The sequence below is a fragment of the Dromaius novaehollandiae genome, chromosome 3, assembly GCF_036370855.1.
Source record: "Dromaius novaehollandiae isolate bDroNov1 chromosome 3, bDroNov1.hap1, whole genome shotgun sequence".
In the NCBI taxonomy this organism is placed as follows: Eukaryota; Metazoa; Chordata; class Aves; order Casuariiformes; family Dromaiidae; genus Dromaius; species Dromaius novaehollandiae.
In genome coordinates this window covers 111,985,364-112,005,331 of record NC_088100.1, presented here as the reverse complement: position 1 = coordinate 112,005,331, position 19,968 = coordinate 111,985,364, and the positions used below count along the sequence as shown (strand labels likewise).

At 44.4% G+C, this 19,968-nt stretch overlaps 1 protein-coding gene across 3 annotated transcripts in view; it reads right to left on the bottom strand.

Moving 5' to 3' along the window:
- Window positions 1-10,663: 10,663 nt before the first annotated feature.
- Window positions 10,664-19,968, bottom strand: part of SYNDIG1 (synapse differentiation inducing 1) — an 84,805-nt gene continuing 75,500 nt past the window's right edge. For 2 of the 3 annotated variants that reach the window (XM_026104236.2, XM_026104235.2), the window contains 2 exons: window positions 18,471-18,551; window positions 10,664-12,439 (listed from right to left, as the gene is read on the bottom strand). In XM_026104236.2, coding sequence (XP_025960021.1) covers window positions 12,281-12,439; window positions 18,471-18,551 — 240 coding nt within the window. In that variant the 3' untranslated portion in view covers window positions 10,664-12,280. The remainder of the gene's footprint in view (window positions 12,440-18,470; window positions 18,552-19,968) is intronic. The other variant, XM_064509814.1, reaches the window with a different exon arrangement.

Genomic DNA, 19,968 nt, shown 5'->3' with positions numbered 1-19,968 from the left:
AGGAGGGCTACAGCACACGTCACAGGAAATGACAGTAAGTATCTTAATGGTGCTACCTGCACGCCGAGCCTAACTCGAGCCTACTAGAGTCTCTCCTGAGGCTTCGTCTCTAGATGGCAGAGACATACACCTCCAGCAGGTAATTCAGAAGATTAATCTCTTGCTCTGAACTGCCCTCAGGAGGCATTGATTTCTTCCATTAACTACTGCAGGAGTCGAGAGAGACTAGCCCTCCTCAGCTGAAGCTGGCTCTCAGAAATCGTTTTCTTTGAACGATTCCAGTGGGACTCCACTGTACTGTAGTGGTACAGGCTGCAGGGATACAGGCACAATCTTCACATCTATTCTGAATTGGCCCCTGAGTAACATCAGAGCTTGGCAAACGATTGAAAATGTTTAGATTTCAGGGACTAGAGAGATCCTGGAGGCAAGGAAAAGGCTGCTGCCTGTTGACCTAGGAGAGCCAGATCAGCTGAGGCTGTCATGTCTAGCCTTCAAGGCAAGATTGATTTCAGGACTGAATGGGAGCCAAGGGCTAGGGCAGCATGGGCTGCAGAGAGGGAGGGTATGTCTTGGTGCCTATAGCCTCCCTTCTGAGAGCATGAATGTGGAGCTGCTTTGCTGTGCCGGAGAGGGGCTGCTGCTGTCCTCGGTGCTGCGAGGTCCCTCCTTTGGGCCTTGTCCAGTGCAGGCTCTTTAGGCCAACACTGAGCTCTTGTTTCTCTGAGCTTGTGTTTTCACTCCTGATGTGTGGGAGCAGCCTCTGTGGGGGGAGACCAGTAAATGGGGGGGTTGTAAATGAAGACAAGGATATAACCAAAAAGGACTTGGTTCAGATGGGAGCCTCTCCCCCAGATCCATGATCAGAGACATGCAGATACCCCTCAGGCCTCTGCTCACAGAGCTAGATCCTGCCCTTCAATCTTTGGTAGCCTTTAGAGCAGGGGAAGTTTATGCAGGGAGTATGAGAGCAGGCAAAGAGGTTCTGCCATTGCATGCTCCAGGTAATCTTTCCCAACAGAAGTAAGTACTCCTTGAGGCACAGGTAGCAGAGGCAAAATCCTAGCACAAAGAGCCTTCCCAGTGCCTCCCTCACACTGCTGCTGAGTGGCGTCAGCTGATGCTGCCTAAAAATATGCTTGGGGTGGAAATAGCCTGACTTTCCCTTCACATTTACCGAAACAAAAGGTTACCCTATTGCAATTTCTTTTCCCTGTGACCCTGCCTGTGTCTCCACTGGGTGCAGGCTGAGCCTGGGCAATGTGGTTTGGCCCCAGGTGAAGTATGTGCTTCCAGGGATAGATTACTCAATGAACAGGGCTTAGGACAGCTATTCTTCATGTACTAGGGAGAATTTCTCTCCAGACCAAGGAGAGGTAAAAGATGTGGGGATGGGAATTGCTGTGTGATAGATAATACCACAGTCTGAACATCTGTTTCTCACTCAAAATTGAGCAAAATATTGCATTTTGGCACTTCTCTCAAAAACAAAACAAAATGTTTTTAATAACTTCAGTTTGGGCCTGTCCAAACAAGATTTCAAATAAAAGAAAATTCAAGATGTGCTCTCACCAGCTGGGCTTCAGTCTGATCATTTCAAAAATGACAAATCATTTCAAAATAAAATAGTCTATGTTACATCTCAAAAAAGTCAATGTGAAATATACTGCTGCTGTGAAAGGGTTTTTCTTTTTATTTTCTCAATTATAAAATGTCCTTGAAACTGACATCTTCCTGCAGCCAAGTTTTCCTTTCGATGGAATTGCATTTTCTGATGGAAAATGTTCTAAGCAAACATAAAAAAGATTTAAAAAAATGTGACCACCTCTAATTGCTGTTATGTGCCAAGAGTATGCTGACAGATCCTTTTTTTCCAGGGGAGCAGGAAAACGGAGATTGCCTGGCCTTCCTTTTTTTTTTATTTGGTGATTCAACAAGCTGCTCGAGAGTTACTGGTATGAATCACTGGCAAGGTCCTAGAAATGATCAAATGAACCAGGTCGTCACGTGAAATAGTAAAGCAAGATGAGGACAGGTTTTGACGGATAGACTCTGATTTGAGCCCTAATCTACACGGAGGTCATATCCTCTATCTGAGCACCCACTCTCCAGGTCTAGTGTCTGTCACCAAGGAGGCTGACTGGGACACACAGAAGCTGGCTGTGCCCCACAGACATGCTATGTGAAGGGGCTACCAGTGACTCAGCTGGCAGGGCACTGGCTCTAGCATGCTTCTCATCTCACCCAAATTAGTTGTTTAGCATTTATAGCTTATGACAGTCACTGTCCCTCAAAAGGACTTGGGAACAGGAGGGGATGTTCTTTTTCCCATGCCATGAGCCAAGGAGTTTGCACCTTCAGTGACACCTAGACACACAGAATGGAGGAGGTGCTTCTACAGACCATTTTATTTTAACTTCTGATATGAGATTTCCATGTTTGACTGGCTCATCTCAGCCAGTCTTGGCTGCAGACCCCCCTGAAGTGCTTGTTGCAGACCAACGAGTCACTGAGCACACCACCGTGAGGCTAAATCCATGTATTACTGACCTTGGCCAGAGCCCCCAGAGACCCTGCTGCTTGTCGTGGCTGTCCAGCAGCATTTTTGTATGCATGGGAATACATACAGCTTCCTTTATGTCAATGTAGCAGTTATGTATATGTCCCTTCTAGTCTCCATGGCGGCTCACTTCCTTGTTTAGGCTATTATTCTCTCACAGCTGTAAGTTACTCATAATCAAAGCACTTTAGTAATAACACAAGATGTTGCTTTATGAATCTGTTTTTCAAAGAAAATCCTTATCACTTAGCCTGCATATTGGCTCATTTGAGCATTTCTTTTTTGTGTGTGGATAGTCTTGCATCTTGGTTATGTCTCAAATGAATAGAAAGTAGTCAATATGCCAGAACTATTGTAGGTGCCCTCAAAATATAATGAATAAACCAGTTCTAGGACAATATGAAGAAAGGTGGCCCCAGTTCTAAATTTCAGGCAAACTCCCCTGAGGAGTCTGGAGGGCAGAGCTGCCTTTCAAAGGGACCTGGACAGACTGGAGAAAAGGGCTGACAGGAAACTCATCAAACTCAACAAAAGCAAATGCTAAGTCTCACGTCTGGGACAAAATGACCCCATGAACCAGGACAGGCTGATGGCTAACTCACTAAGGAGCAGCTAGACCGAAAGGGAGTCCCACTGGGGCAAGTTAATGGGGAGTCTGCAGCATACTCCTGCAACATTAAAGGCCAGCTGCATCCTGGGAGGTATTAGCAAGATAGCAGCCAGCAGCAGGAGGAGAATGATTTTTTTTTTCCTCTTTACACAGTGCTGGTGACAGCCCATCTGGAGTGCTGTGTCCAGTCTGGGGCTGCACAGTACAAGAAAGAGCAACAAACTGGAGTGAGTCCAGTGAAGGTCACCAAGCTGAATGGGGGCTGAAGCAAAAGACGTATGAGGAGAGGCTGAGGAAACTGGATCAGTTCAGCTGGAAGAAGAGAAGCTGAAAGGTAGATTTTGTTGCCTACAGCTACCTAATGTGAAGGCGCAGAGAAGATGGAGCCGGATGAGGGAGGTGACAGCAGGTTGAGGGAGGTAGTCCTCCCCTTCTCAGCCCTGGTGAGGCTGCATCTAGAGTACTGTGTCCCGTTCTGTGCTCCCCAGTACAAGAGACATGGACAGACTGGAGCAAGTCCAGCGGAGGGCTACTAAGATGATAAGGGGACTGGAGCATCTCTCATATGAGGAAAGGCTGAGAGACCTGGGACTGTTCAGCCTGGAGAAGAGAAGACTGACAGGACATCTCATCAATGTGTATAAGTATCTGAAGAGAGGGTGTAGAGAGGATGTGGCCAGACTCTTTTGAGTGCTGCCCAGTGACAGGACAAGGGGCAACAGGCGCAAACTGGAACACAGGAAGTTCCATCTGAACAGAAGGAAAAACTTCTTTACTGCGAGGGTGACAGAGCACTGGAACAGGTTGCCTGGAGAGGTTGTGGAGTCTCCATCCTTGGAAATATTCAAAAGCCATCTGGACACAATCCTGGGCAACCTGCTGTAGGTGACCCTGCTTGAGCAGGGGGGGTTGGACTAGATGATTTCCAAAGGTCCCTTCCAACCTCAACCATTCTGTGATTCTGTGGACTCTTCTTGGAGGTGCGTGGAGGACAGACATGATGCAACAGACACAAGTTACGCCAAGGGAAATTCTGATTAGATATAAGCAAAACAGTTTTCACCATGAGAGTGGTCAAAGGGACCCAGAGGGGCTGTGGAGTCTCCACCCTTGGAAATACTCAAAACTTAACTAGACAAAGCTGGGAACAACTTGACCTATTTCGCCCTGCTTTGAGCAGGAGGCTGGACTAGAGCCCTCCCAAAGTCCCTGCCAGCCTGAGTTATTCTGTGGTCCTACATGCAGACTACCATAATAGCTATCTCTTAGAGACTTCAGATGAAAGAGTTATTCCAGAAAGTTCATAGACAGTTCAGGTGAGCTGCCAGTCTCTGGAGGGCAGTAATGATATCCAGACTTATCTAGATACATAGATCCATGGCCAAGATGGATAAAAAGCTGCCTTCCTAGGGACCAGGGCCTTTCTGATGCAACCTGGTGGGATGCATGCTACCTAAGCACATGTCAGTACCATTTCCAGGTATGATCATTATCTCCCCTCCCCCCCTCACCGACTCCCCAGACTCAACACTTTGTTTTCAGGCCGGCAAAAGATTAATTGAGCAAAGCTGGTGGACAGCTGGCTCAAAGGCACATAGCAGGGAAGCAGCAAAACCTAGCTCTTATGATCCGTTGCCACAGGACTGTTTGAATTGAAGAGGTATGCAAATATCTGACCTTGGGTTACAATAAGCCTCCCAGTGCATCACTTCAGATGCTTTATCTTCCTACAAGCACAGTATGTTGCTTGTCAGAAATGTCCTGTAGATGGAGGGTTTCAGTCACAGAAAAATAGCCCATCATACCATCCTCAGCAGAAAGAAAGCGGACTTCTCCCTGGGCACATGACTCGGCAGTCATGTGTGCTTGTAATGCTGACGTGGTAAATTACAGTAGCTCTCCTACCTACCACCTTGTAAAATCTGTCTCCCAGAGCCCTTTCTCACCTTTCCTTTCTTACACCCTCTGCCTTCCACTGACCGCTCTACCCTAAAACCGATAAAGGAGCCTGTTGTACTTGGACGTGGCCAAAGAAGAAGACGTGATCATACAGAAGGAAAGTCACCTACCTTCTGACTATTGCATGCAGCAGAAGCAGCAGAGCTATTCATAATCAATCAATATGAGAGAGATGTTGTCCTCACCATATCACCATAAACTTCAACGGTGCTGGCAACTCCTGTCCACGTTCCCTTGACATGACTATGATCCTGGTGGCTGCAACACCGATTCCTGCCTGTGAGGTCTGAAGCAAAAACCTGATGTTCTGGATTGCACAGGAGAAATAGGAGCACTGGCTGCAGTAACCAGCCGCTGGAAAAACACCACATTGATAAGGCAGCAGCTGTTAGCAAAACCACACAGCAGGCAAAGAGAATCTTTTTAATGGACATGGAAGGAAAGCACAGGGCTGTAGGCCTCATGGGGGAAAAACTGGCTGAATAGCAGCTTGAATTTAGTTCTAGAAGGTAAGGAGTTCCTATTTTTAATTAATTGATTCATTTGTCCAAACTCATTTCAGCTCAGGATGAAAATTTTGAAAGATAACTCAAAAAAAAAAAAAGTGTTGAACTGATGTAAAAAACATAGCCCATGCATGATGCTGGGTTGGTTTAGCCAAAAGAACTGACACTGTTCTTGCTGTTCCCCCCTCCCATCTCTGCCTGATGCCTCTTATCTTGGATTTGAAGCTCTCTGAGCTCAGGACTATCTATTCAGACAGCATCTTGCCCTGAAAAAGCCAGGCACATAGTGAGATCTCCTAGGTGTTACCCTAGTGCAAATATTACAGAATCACAGAATGGTTGAGGTTGGAAGGGACCTTTGGAGATCATCTAGTCCAACCCCCCATGCTCAAGCAGGGTCACCTACAGCAGGTTGCCCAGGATTGTGTCCAGATGGCTTTTGAATATTTCCAAGGATGGAGACTCCACAACCTCTCCAGGCAACCTGTTCCAGTGCTCTGTCACCCTCGCAGTAAAGAAGTTTTTCCTTCTGTTCAGATGGAACTTCCTGTGTTCCAGTTTGCGCCTGTTGCCCCTTGTCCTGTCACTGGGCAGTACTCAAAAGAGTCTGGCCACATCCTCTCTACACCCTCTCTTCAGATACTTATACACATTGATGAGATGTCCTGTCAGTCTTCTCTTCTCCAGGCTGAACAGTCCCAGGTCTCTCAGCCTTTCCCCATATGAGAAGCGCTCTAGTCCCTTCATCATCTTAGTAGCCCTTAGTGCTGCTAACAAGCAACTGTAACAAATCCTGGGACTAAAGAAGCCTGGTTTCCTACAGACAGTGTATATCATGGCTGGTTGTGCACTCTGAAACATTCCAACCAGTTGGGACTTTTGGCAGCATGGGCATGGACTTTGTAACACACACTGGGCTGACTCTGTGTCCTCTCTTTGTGGGCAGTGATGGGTGTCTCTCTTCTAACTCACTGCTTATTTTTATGAAGCTTGTAGGCACTGCACTGCATTAAAGATGTCTACACCCTCTGTCAAATTTGATTGAAATTGATTACTGAATTAAAAAGCCACCGAGCACACAGGTCTCTCAGGTTAGAAACACCATCCAGTCAGCCATCACTCTAAGTGCTGAGGCAGGAAGAAGTAAGGGGAGATTATAGAGGAGTTGTTGGTTGTCGACTGCCTGCGAACTTCCTTTGCAGCTCACCCACTGGCATTTCCAGAGTGGTGTGTGGCTGCATGCTCAGGGAAGGTAGTTGTCTCTGCTATGGCAGGCAGGCTGGTGTCTGCCCCCATCTGTCGCAGAGCCACACTGTACACCGATGCTTCCAAGCATCCCATGTGCCCTCTGTGTGCCTCAGTGGGGAGCTCCTGCAACCTGGCTGCATGTCGGTCCACATGCACGGGTGATGGGAGAAATTCATCTTAGACTGACATAGCAATGAAAAATGCTCAAGGCTAGCTATATTCCCAAGTGAAGGCACCGAGAATCAATGGAGGCCTCAGGGGGTTATGAAATTCCGTCAGATGGCAGATGTAATACGTAATTAGTCTCTGACCTAGCCTATTATTTGCTGAAAGGCTCTCTGTTCCCTTGAGCTCTGAGACTTTCACAAAGAGTTTTCTTATTTTTTTTTTCCTTCCCTCTCTGTGACTGTCTCCAGGGCTCTCTATGCATCTTTTGAGGCTAATCCACAGTGACGCACTACATTATAGGATTAAGTTGGGGTCTTCAGACCCTGGACTTTACAGGTTGATATTTTCCTAGTAGTAAATCTTACCTGTCACTATGGCCTGTCATCTGCTAAGGATATCAGTGTCACTTCTTTGACACCTCCTGATTGAGCCAATATGAGATGAAGGTTTCACTTCAGAGAGGGATGGAAGCAGTGAGGTAGCTGCAGTCTTTGAGAGAAGGGTTTCTCTCCTTCCTCTCTGGGTTGGCAGAACCCTTTCACGAACTGAATACGTGGCCAAAATGCAGGAGGATGCAGCACTCTGGCACCACCAAAGTGAAGCTTATTAGAAATGAAGTCTCTTTTAAGCCTGGAGAGAACATAAAAGGACCAATGGCTTCTGAAGTTGTTCGGGAGTACATTCATGGTGAATGAAATGACAGGAAAGTTAACTCAGTTTCAAATAACTGCTTTAAAAAACACATGTAGTCATTTTCCCAGTGTCCTCCTATAGATAAGTAAACTTCCAAGGATCTATCTTTGCTGAGGAGCTCCCTGTTGGTACTTCCCCCAACTTCTTCTGATCCATCATTCACAGCAGACTTACAATCCCTACCTGTTCTCCCTGCTCTCACAACCATTACTTTCCCAAAGGAGGAATTAGACACAGAGAATAATAATGAGCAATAAGCATCTGACAATTAACAATGAACTTGAGCAGGGTGCTTTTGTAGCTCAACAATTGTTTGAGCTGAAATATATGGAGCTGAGAGCATTTCATAGCCGCTCGTGAATGGTATGGCTCTAAACAGTGGGAATCATTGCAACAGCAATTTATGACGCTATTTCTTTGACTATGATTTCACAGTTCATACAAGTTTGTACACTGCAATATCATCTAGAAATGCCAGCTTCATCTGGGTGAGGCAGAAACATATAATAGGATTTCTGTCAAATTAACCTGAGCACACAACAGGAAGTTTATGCCAGCTGTATTCTGGCTGTGGAGGACAGGTGGTACCTGGTCTGACACAGAGCTTGTAGGTGGAAAGCTAACATGTTGGCTTATTTTTGTATACATCTGAACCAACAGAGCATTCTGGCAGATCCTCCTCCTCTCAGCTCTTTCTAGCTGGGCTTGTCAGGACAGCATGGCTTTACATATCTCCCAAACTGATGGGAGAAGGAAGTAGTGGTGGGCAGTAGAGGTCTGGCAAAAATTGTTTCCATATCTGGCATCTTTCAGGAGCATCACTGCAGATGGTGATATATATTCATAGCACACCAAAAATCGAGGTGAGCCCGTCTTTCTCCTCCCAGAGAGGTCATGAAAGCAGGCAAACCTGTTTTTTGTTGTTCTCGATGCACATGTGTGTGAATGTGCACTGACTTCTTGTGAAACCATAAAACTTTCTAAGTACACCCCAGTCACCATGTCTTCTCATCCAGCTGTGCAAGGAGGATCATGCTCCAGCATGCTCAGCACAGAGACACATCCTCACCTTTGAGCCAGCCGATCCTCTCAGGGCTGCTTCTGTTGGGCAGGTTTTTCCTACAGTACTGCCCCTTGGGGGTTTCTGGAGAGATCAAAGCCTGCATTCCCCAACTGGGGATGCTGTTTTTAAGGCTAGGTGTGAAGGCCTCTGTGAGATTTTTAAGGTTCCCTCTCTGGGAAGGTTTCTTCTGGCTCCAGAACAGGCTTTCTCCTGTGAGGTCAACGTTCAGCCTGCACAGCCATCATCAAAAATCATAAGGCAGACCCTTCATCTGCAAGACTGACTTAAAAATAATGACATTATTTTTAGCAATATATAGTGATCCTGGAGTCTCTGTATCTGCTTTCTAATTTTTTAAGTTCTAAGTGAAACTTATGTCAGGGTTAGGAAAAATTGCTTTCTTTTTAAAGAAAAATCTGAGTTTCTTCTTAGCAACATGTGTCCCAACGTTCAGGCTCTGAGAGAAAGAGCTAGTTTCTCAGGACACACGCTGACATCAGGGAAGGGCAGGTAGCACATGACAGTCCATTTCCTTGGGTGTGTGATTCTTTCAGCTGATCTCTGTGTCGGGGGAGAGCATGGGAGCACCTGATGAAAGCCAAGTTACCTTGCCCAACTTCCAGCTTGCTGGCAATTTGGAGGCAGTTGGCGCATGTGTATTACAAAAGCTAAAAAAAAAGGGGGGGGAGGGCGAAAGGATGAAAGTAAAAAAGAAAAAAGACCCTTCTGGCTGGCAAGGGGATGAGTCTGCTACATGACTGGGTTTCAAGGAGCTGTATGTGTGCACTCGCAGATCTCAATGTGCATTTTGCACTCTGTGGCCTGAAGGACCTTCACATGAAGATGAGTTCTGGGAGTGCTAGCTCGAATACCAAGCATGGTGTGAGCCATACTGCTGTACTTCCCCCTGGCCCTCCTGCTTATTTCAGATGAAAAACAAATGGGAAAAGGCCCAGTTGTAAATATGTTCATTTAGGTTAAATAAATAAACAGTATTTCCAGTCTTTCTATTTGCTTGTTAGATAAGGGCTTTCTTCTCTCAGCGAAGGTTTTCTCTCAGATATGACTTTATTCCATTATGAACTCAGGCAAAATAAGATATGGACATTTCACATAGGCCCAGGCCTAGCCCACATGGCCTTGTACTTGTACAAGTCCACCAACCCTTCACTCTACCCTTAAAAAGAACCAAGGAAGAAAGTGCCCATTCCTCCTCAGTGGAAAAAACAGTCTGCAACAGGACAAATGTGAACCAAAGTGGTCACAGCCACCTGACTCTGCAGGGAGCCTGAAAACAAAGGTGGATGAGGCGAGGACTGCAACATGTGTCCCAGCATGGTTTTTAAAGACATGACACACTGTTTTGGAGAGCTGGCTCAAAGCACCTTAAGTGGCAACCTTGCGCATCCTGCTGGAAGAATGAGAAGGCAGCAAATCGTGCCTTTGTCCACTACCTAACCAAACCCAGATACTGAATATTGTGGCCAATACTAGGTGGGGACACACTTGCCTGCTGCCTTGCTTCAAAGGAAAGGGCCTTCGTGGCAACTGCTAGAAAAGAAGAGTGAAGAACCACCTTACCTGGCTAAAAAAAATGCATTTACTGGGCCCTAAGCTTTAGTAGTGGCTGAGAACTGACAAAGATGAATAGGGAATAAACTGTTGGTCTCCAGACTTAGTTTGAAGCCAAACAAATTAATGAAAAAGAAGAACTCCAGTGACTGCAACATGCTTTTGGGCCCAGATACAATACTGGATGGTCCATGCTTCTTCTCCAGTTAGGTGAATTAGTATACTGGGGCAAGTTTCAGTCTAACGCCTCACATCCATCCAAATAAAGTATCACACAGAGCATCAGCAGTTGTATACCATGTGTTTTAATAAACTGTATAACTAGCAGAAAAATAGTTTTGGATGTGCTAATCCTCCCCCCTAAAAAAAAAATTCAAAACAAAAATCAAAACAACACCAGTCCCAAAACAGAAGAAAAAAATTTGTCCCAGAGCAAGACAGACACAAAATACAGAGTTGGAACAAAAGGCCTTTGATCACATTCTTGGGTAAAGAAATTATATTGATAAAACACGAGGTAATGAATAATAAAATCCTTATTGTTTTGATCAGGTTTTTTTCCTCTCTCTATATGTATATACATACATATGTATCTTCTGATAAATCCTTGGTGGGATGAAATAATAGATCCGGAAGACAACAAAATAAAAGGGGTGACTGTGGTGAAGGAGTAAAGAAGAAAATAAATGCGTCATTGCAGTTGGTGAAATAAGAACAATGTTCAACTCCCTTACAATATACCATTATGGGGCAGCACAGCAAGATAATGTCACGTGTTATCCCTCCACGGCTATGCTGAGGGTCCCTGGTCCATGGATGAGCTGTGAGCTTGTAATCTGAGTGATCTCATTCACTGCTCTGTGTCTGAGCAGTACTTCAAAATGTAGGAAACATTCCTTCGCCTGGTTAATTCCCATGCTTTTCCATGATTTTAAATTTTAAATTCATTAGTATTTCAGTTTGCACTTTTTTCTTCTAGGTTTCTTGTATTTACTTCTGCGCAGGTCTCCACAGTAAGGTGGAACAACCCAAATGAGCAACGTGCCACAGGATGTGCCATTATCACGGTGTGACTAGATGGAGGAATTCATTTCACAACAGATCCCATGCTACTTTGACCTCACACTCAGTCTGCGGAGCCAAGTCATGCAGTAACCCCAGCTATTCTGCACTGGGTGGGCCTGTGGATCACATTTTAATACAAAAACAAGGAAAGGAAACAAAAATATTTTTCATTTCCTTTTCTGCTTCCACGGAAACCTACCAACACAAGAAGAGTAGGCAATAACATTCTATGTTGACATCTCTGCTTCACCCTTAGGCAAATGAGTCCTGCATTCAAAAAAAACAACAAAAAAGAAAATATATGCTTCCTGCTATTGTTATACTGGTCTTTCAGAGAATGAGCCACTGTCCATGCTTTTCCAGATCTTGGTGCCGTGCTTAAGAAGCAAACTAAGCACAAGCTCATGCTGGCTGTAAAGTTCAGGTCACTGATAAGGTATTCAGAGAACAGCTAGGATGCCAACTTATTGTAAACACCATATTGCAAACAAAGCAAAGCCAAACACCCCATCCCCCTCAAGCTCAAATTATTTTTTTCTCTTTCTTCCTTTCTTCCTCTTTCTTTCTTTCTTTTCCTTCCTTCCTTCCTTCCTTTTCTTCATTCTTGTAGAGGTGTTCATGAAGAGAAGCAAGACTTGTGTATCAAAAACAGTGGAACTATCCTCACCTCAGCCTACCTTCCCACCCTACAATAATGCACAAGACCATCTTATCCAGTACCTGCCCCCAGGAGGTGTTTGTTTGTCTCTTAATTGTTTTGGAAAACCATGCAGTCTGATCTGCTGGGGAATTCTGTAGTGTGGTTCCAGGTGGCTGGTTCTCCCCTTTCCTGAGGCTCATAAATGGTTGTTTTTGGATAGATAGGCAATGAGAGCCACGGCCACCCCAACGTAGATGCCAGTTCCGATTGTGATGGACAGCACAGCTAGGAAGAGTGCTCGCCGGGAGCTGGAGCTTGCATGGTGGAAGTCCCCCTTGGCTACTGCTTTGTTTGTCTGCAAGATATACAACAACAACAACAACAACAACAATGCAATATATTTATTTGTTTCACCTGGAAATGAAAATGAGATACACATTTCTTGGCTGAAACATGCTCCTGGCATATGTCAGCAAACTAGTTGGAAATCTTTTTGGTCAAAAACTTTTGTGGTTGAGTTTGGTTGCATGCATCATTAGGATGATGACAGAACCAAGGGCAAGCATCTCAGGTGGCTTTAAATTGCCTTTAAACTTAAACATATCCTAGGATTTAATACTATGCCTTATCATGATTCCTGAGAATGTAGACAGATGGATCATAAGACAAGTGAGTCTTCTGCTAACTCTGCCATGTCCCTACAGACACAGCTACAAGCTTGCTTCTGTGAGAGATGGAGTCCATATTCCAGCCTGGTTGGAAATAATAACAAGGGAAAAGCCCTTTAAAAATGTCACTGGGACCCAAATACACCTCCAAGTCAGCTGAAATGTTGGATCTGTTCTTACCTGGATAAGGGCAAGAGGGGCTGAACTTTCCCTTGCAGAGCGCTGTTCCTGAATATATATCCTAGGTGGAACAACTGGCCCAGGATAACCACCACAGAGAAGATAAACAACACCAATTGCCTTGCATCCACCTTAGGTCTGAATTTCAGTACAGGACACAAACCCTTAGGAAGCCAGAGCTACAAGACGCTATTTCAGCCTTTACTCAGCTGAACACTTATGCATACGAGCAGGGCTCTCCCCTTGATTGCCAGAGCAACAATGCACATGCTTAAGTGCTACTTTGAAGTGGGGCCACTGGTGTTGGAGCCATGGTCTTCACCCTGGTAGGTGGTGCATTTGGCTGGATATGTCAGCTGGAGGAGGAGGTTCTATTTTGATGGTGTCAAAGAGGATTTGATGTATTTTGCTCTGGTACTCAGTAGCTTACAAATCTGATCCAAAGCTCTGGGAATTGTGACACCTCTTCCATGTAGCTTTGAGTACCCAAGCAGGTGCCTCAAATTCAGCCTAATCAGCTAGAATTCCCAAAATCACATGCCAGGCATTTAGGTTTGGGCACAATATAACTTACCAAGTTACAGCTCATTTGTATAGCAGCCAATAATGAACACAGAAAGCAGAATTGCATCCAAATTGGGACTGTCTCCTGTGATGACCCCACAGCAACATTGACATTAACTGAATGGTGACTGCAGAAAGCTGCAGGATCTGGAATTTGAGAAGTATTCAAATAAAGGTTCTTCTAATATCCCTTTCCAGATTTTTTCAAGCCCAAGACCCAAGACAAAGTTCCTGCTCAAAACAGGCAAAGGAAGGCTAGTACTGGACAGGACCGATCTACCTTTTGACAAGACCACCTGATGCCTTTTCAATGGGTCTGAGTCTTGCAATGTGAAATAAGGAATATGTCATTTTTATAGGAGTGCAATATGAGCAGGGTCACGCAGGAGGCAGTAGCAGATGTCTCCTGCAAAATGTGCTTTTAGAAGCATATGAGCCCCATAAGGCCTGAGACAGTCTTTCTTCCCTAATTACTGAGTGAGGAATTCTTAATGCTTTAATTACATGTCTTTGCAAATGCTCATTTTGCTAGGACAGTTCTCTGCTTCTCTGTCATCTAAGTTTCTAGACAGTTTCCGCTTTTTGTCTTTTTTTACTATTGTGCTACTCAGAGCAATTTACAGCAGCCAAATGACAAGCTTCCAAGCTGACAAAAAGACTTCTGGCCTTTCTGTCAATGACTTTATTAGGAAAACTGTCTCTTTTCATTCATCAACCTAATTTTTTAAGCATAATGCCTTATAAATGTTTCAGGAAGAAACAATGTCAAACAACACATGTTATGAGAGAGAGACCAGGCTCCAGAAGGGAGGAAAAGGATCATTTCCAAACAGCAACATACAAAAAACTCCCAGGTTTACACCTAGTGTCATGTCCCTTAGTTTAGATGGCGAAGACATCCTGCCTACTTTGCAAAAGATGTCAGGCCAGGCTTTTTATCAAGAGTGACCAGTGATTTCATGAGCTTGTTGTCTGGCACCTCCAAACAAACAAACAAACCAAAAAAAGCAGAGCACTTTCTGGAAAAAATGCAGGGACTTTGAGCTTATGGACACATTTATTAGAGGGTCTTAAAAGTTTTGGCAAGGAAAGCAGAGAAAGCTTTAGAAAGAGTTAGTCTTTCAGCCTTCCTCAAAGATTTTCTCCAAGCATCTGCTATCCATCAGTGCGTTAATAAAAGGCTCGAACAGAGAGGCTCCTGTTCACTGAAGTTAGGTTGGATTTATTAGACAAAGGGTAAGTTCACAGGACTGAAGCTATTTGTGCTTTTGGATAAAGAGAGGTAAACAGTTTCAATGACCAAAATGGAGGGAAACTTTGAAAATACTGTAATGTTTCAGTTTGTCATTTCTGAAATGTCAGGTTTTATCATGGAAAATTCTGCAACGTTTTGAGCTGACCTCTTTTAAATGAAACTTTGTACAGTCCCAAAACAGCATTTTTTCCCTTAAAAATTGAGCTAAATTTAAAGGGAAAACAAACCATTAGCCAAAATGTTAAATAATATGAAAACTCAACAGTATGTCTTGATTGGATTTAATGAAGCATGTTGAATCTACCCAAAATGGCATGTTGAGCAACCCAAAGGGATTCAGAAGGCTGATTCGTTGAGCACTAATGGCTTCTTTCTCATAGGATCTTCAGTCTAGGGACAAATCTCACAAAAACATCTTTTTTCTTGATGAGCTCTTTGAGGATAGTTCTGACCTTTGTGAAAAGATTGTAGCTATGGTGAAAATCCAGCTTCTCATTAAAATGTTCAGCCCAGCGAAAGACAGATTTCATGTATTAACCGTGTGTTGTCATAGAGTTGCTGAATTTTGGAGCTCCTGCCATTATGATACAGTTTGAATTTGGCCAGGCCTTTCACAGAATTTCTCATTTCCAACAAATTAGTAAACCCAAGATTTTTTTCTTTTGACCTAATGCATACTTTGTGATCTAGAAAAATCAAATTCCCAGTCGATCTAATTCAGGAGGCAGAGACAACTAGTGAAGGCACATAGGAAAGACAATTTGATGTTCCTCCTTTAATCCATTCGAAAGGGCTTCCACTGAGATGGAGACATCATGAACACAGAAACCATCCTCCACCAGTGTAACCCCAGTCTGAAAGGGTTCACTTATGATTCAGAAAATTCTTTGTTGTTATTTCCTCATTAGTAAAACAATCCCATTACTCTCAGATGACAGCATATGCAAATTATGGCCTTTTCTGCAAGTTTAAGCTAGACAGATCTGGAAAATAGTTGGAACACAAAATGTAACTGTGGCCAGTTATAATGGATTAGCATTTGGCAACTATTCCAGAAGACATATTCAAGCCATAATGGAAATAGATATGAATTGCTTTATACCTTCTCCTTAGTTTTTGATGACCAGGTAGGTACATGTCTTTGCCTAGAAGTTACTTGACGGACAGTATCACCTGGCCACACACTTTCAACAGACAGCTTCAGTGTAGGGAAATTGGCTTTTCTGTGTCTCAGTGTGAATGGTTAGCCCAATTTTTTTAACAAAATAGGGATCAGATCTTCAGTATCTCTGTGCACTTTGGGAAAGTCCCTTGCTTTTGATATCCACCCAACAGCTTCTGTTCCAGCCCTTCTGATGCCTGGCACAGAGAAGTGACATTGAGTTTTGAGGGCTTCCACAGTGTGGATGCCTGTGCTCTAGCAAACTCTATGTGGGAAATGAGGACAAGAAATGTCTCGTGTAGGTCAGAGAACTGAGTGAAAACCATACCACTTCCTTTTTTCTGTAAGGAGAAGATCTTGGCATGGTAGAGAAGGTGAAAGCAATGGTCATTAAACCTGAAAAGAAATAAAGACATCTACATGCAGACAGTGGTCAGGCTGTTCACTTGTCTTCATAGAGCTCCTCAGGTATTTGTAGCTGAAAGTTAAAACTTCTCTACTTAAAAGGGTTTTCCACCTAAGCCCAGAGTCAAACACCATAGAAGGACAGGAAAATGCAGTCATTTGAGTGTCCGACATCTAAAAAAGATAGAAGTGCAGAGAGAGATATCTGCTGCAAACACTTCTAGGTTTTTGCTGCCAGCCAAAATATTGGCACTTCACGCACAAAAACAAATTCGGTCTCCCCTTCTGAAATATATTTTTGCATCAAATGTATTTTTTTTTTTTAACAGTGCCACTTCTTGTAACTTTACACTTCTGGTTAAAATTACCCAGAAAAAAAAAATTGATGCTGTCTCTACTTTCATTAAACAGCCTCAGCTCGGACACTCACAGCACCTGTGATGGACATCTCTGAGTGCCAAAGGCACCTCAATCTATTCAGAAGTCTTGTCTAAAAAGACAAGTATGTAAATTCATCCAGGAGTTTCTGCTCAATTAAAGGTGGCAATTGGGTAAAGTGCACCACTAGGGCCCTTGCTAAGCCCCTGGGGATGATGTGACAAATGGTAAAAGGCAGTGTTTGTCCAGTCATTCATACCCACTCTGCAGGTGCATTTGCGTGAACTATTCATTGCAAACTGAACTCTGGCCTCAGTAAACAACCAAACAATATATGCTTTTGTTTTTCCTTTCCCCCGAAAAGCTAAGCCCCACCAATGAAAATTCCGGAGCTTAATCCTTTGCAAGTATTAACTGGCCTAGCATGGTTGACTCTAGAGGGTAGCGCAGCAAGGACTTGTGCAAGAATAAAGATGCAAATGCTCTACTAACGAAGGCCTTGATTCACTAAAGCATCTCCAAGCTAAGTGCTTTAATTTAAGAAAGTAAGGAATCCAAGCAGCCACACTGATGGGCTTAAAAGTGGGCACAGAAGTAAGTGCTCTACCTAATCAGAATTATATCTGTGGATTTTTATGGTACTTCCATCCGTTTGCTTCTTCCCTTCCTTGGCAAGATTGTGGCTGGCAGCCAGATGATTGATGAACCAATTTAATACCGTCTTTGGGCAGCAGGACCAACAGGCTTGATAAACAGAGCAGGTGACAAGTGCAAGATGTTGGATGAATTACAAGTGAGGAATAATTCATCATGTCAGCACGAGGCAAGCGCCGCCACTGCACAGCCAGAAGATGACATACTTTTTCTGCAAAGGGTTCGTCTGCCTCAGCCACCACTGCCTTTTGGTAGTCCTTTGGTCTGTGTCCCTTGGATGCCCAGATATGACCATCTACTTGCCAAATACAGGCACAGGCTGTGGTGAAGAGACTCCAAGACTGAAAGCAGGGGCTAGAGCAAAGACCAGCCTTCAACCAATCTTGTCTTCTAGAGGCTTTGGAAGCTGAAAGTCCGTTCTATTTTCTGTCAAGCCAGGGGAGCAGGGGGAAGGGGGAAGCAGACCTGAAAACACTTTCTTACTTGGTTTTACTAACAAAATGAATGTCTTCTTGTTTGGAAACACTTTCAGGGAACTCCCCTGGAGTTTCCACTTGAGCTTCTGCAAAACATATTCATCATGTCTCTGGGCTGCATGTTTTATGGGCTAGGGGAAGATAAATACTGTACCTCCATAGCTGCAAGGATTAAAAAAAACCCGCTGCATTCCACAGTGACTCATATATCATACTCACAAAGTACCTTCTGGTAGTCTCTCTCTGGAAACAAAAACCACATTGGTCACAATTATTAATCCTACCTCATCTCCCTGAGACTAGAGAGCAGGAATGGCCCCATGCAGTCAGAAGAGAGAATCCTGCCCCATTTGGTCAGGTGACAGAAGAGTTCTTTTTCACTCCATGGGAAGAAATGGCTAGCAGGGGGCAGGGATGCACAGGCTCCATGCAGCTACAACCCCAAATCTTACTTCTTCAAGTGGCAGTGAATGCCACAGGATGAGGTGTAACTCATGCAGAAACTGCTTCTGCTCCCATCTTTTCTCCTGTCTTTCTACCAGGCAAGAAATTGGCCATTGCTTTTGATTTCTCCAACCTGTGCTTTTTCTGGCCTCAAATTTCTGGGTGACGAGATCTTCCCCCTTCTGGCCTGCACCACTTACTTTCACTGAGGAAAAGGACTCCAGAGCCTTTCCTAAAGATGCGGGTGGGAGAAGGGTGAAGTCAGGATTTGCCTCTGGGTCCTGAAAGACAGAAGGGAGGTGCCAGTCAGCAGGGAAAGTCATGGGGCTGGCCGACACCAGGCACAGAGGAACAGATTGAGATGTGGCAGGAGTGTTTTCAGCCCTGAGGAGAGCTCTGTGGCATCTGGAGAAGGGCTATTCCAGTCCCATTAGACAGCTATGCAGGCAGAAATATTGGTCCAAACAAACGGCAAATGGTCCTTCTATCTCTTGGGCATTTGCAAATTCCATTATGTCTGCAGTATAATAAAAACTTCAGCCTGTTGTGACTTGCCTTTCAGGTACTGAAGAGGTCTTTTGCAGGTTTTCACCATTCCTGATGGGAATTTGGCCAGGAAATGGACGTGACTGTCATGTGACCATTCCCTGTCTGGAACTTACTGTGGAAGTAGGGGGGAGTAGGTATCACCTGAAATGCAGACACTCCTAAATAGACCAAGATACATGAACCTCCTAGACTCAGTCCTGGACTTAATCTCTGCTCGTGCTTAAGTTTCTTTTCCTACTCAACAGAAGGCACCCAGTCTAGTCTAGTCTGGCCTTCTGAATGTAGTGTGTAGTGAAAAAACCAATTGCAGGATCATCTTCAGAAAATTCCCATCCACACTCCAGTGCTGCTAGGTGGAGACTAGATAACTAATTTGGAATTTGTGTCTTTCCTTTAGAGAGGGATCAACCCTGTCCTGAGCATTTAGAAGACAAAAACCATAAGATCTTGACCATAGCCTGCTCTCTTACTGTCTGGTGAGCCCTGCGATCCAGTTAGATGGCTTAGCATGTTGCTGAGGACTGTGTTACAATAGATTTTCCCCTTGGGTGATGCTGAGATACCATGAGTGCTTTGGGGGAGCAATGACAAAAGGGTGATACAGGGTTGTCACCAGAGTTTCCTTGGCTCCTGGAACAGGGATAAAGCTGCTGCTTTGCTCAAGGCTCTGTCATCTGCATCCTAAGTGCTCTGCTGCACCTCAGAGTGACAAAGCACAGTCTGACATGAAAACTTACCCCTCAGGGATTTCTTTCTACAGTGAATCCTCATTCTAGCATATAGATTTGTGCCTCCAGTGGTCAGAGTGTAGCAGTGTGCAATGCGACTGCATCTCAGTGGGCATTTGCTACTTTGCATTAGCAGCCCCTCTAACCCGCCTCACCCCTTTCCTTACTGTGACTGCACAGCAAGGCAATGCAATGAAAGAGCAGGCTCATCATGATGAAGGCAGGAACAGCTACCTGTGTGCAGGTATTCCTGTGTTTTGGAGTGGTCCCTTTTCTTGCACTTCAAATTCATGTGCATTTAACCAAACCTTTCTCCAGCCAGACCTTCAAGTTATATTCCTCTTTGAGGGAGTATCACTTTCCCTGCCGTGAAACAGTAGGAACTTTCAGCAAAATACCATCAAGTTCCTGAACAGCAATG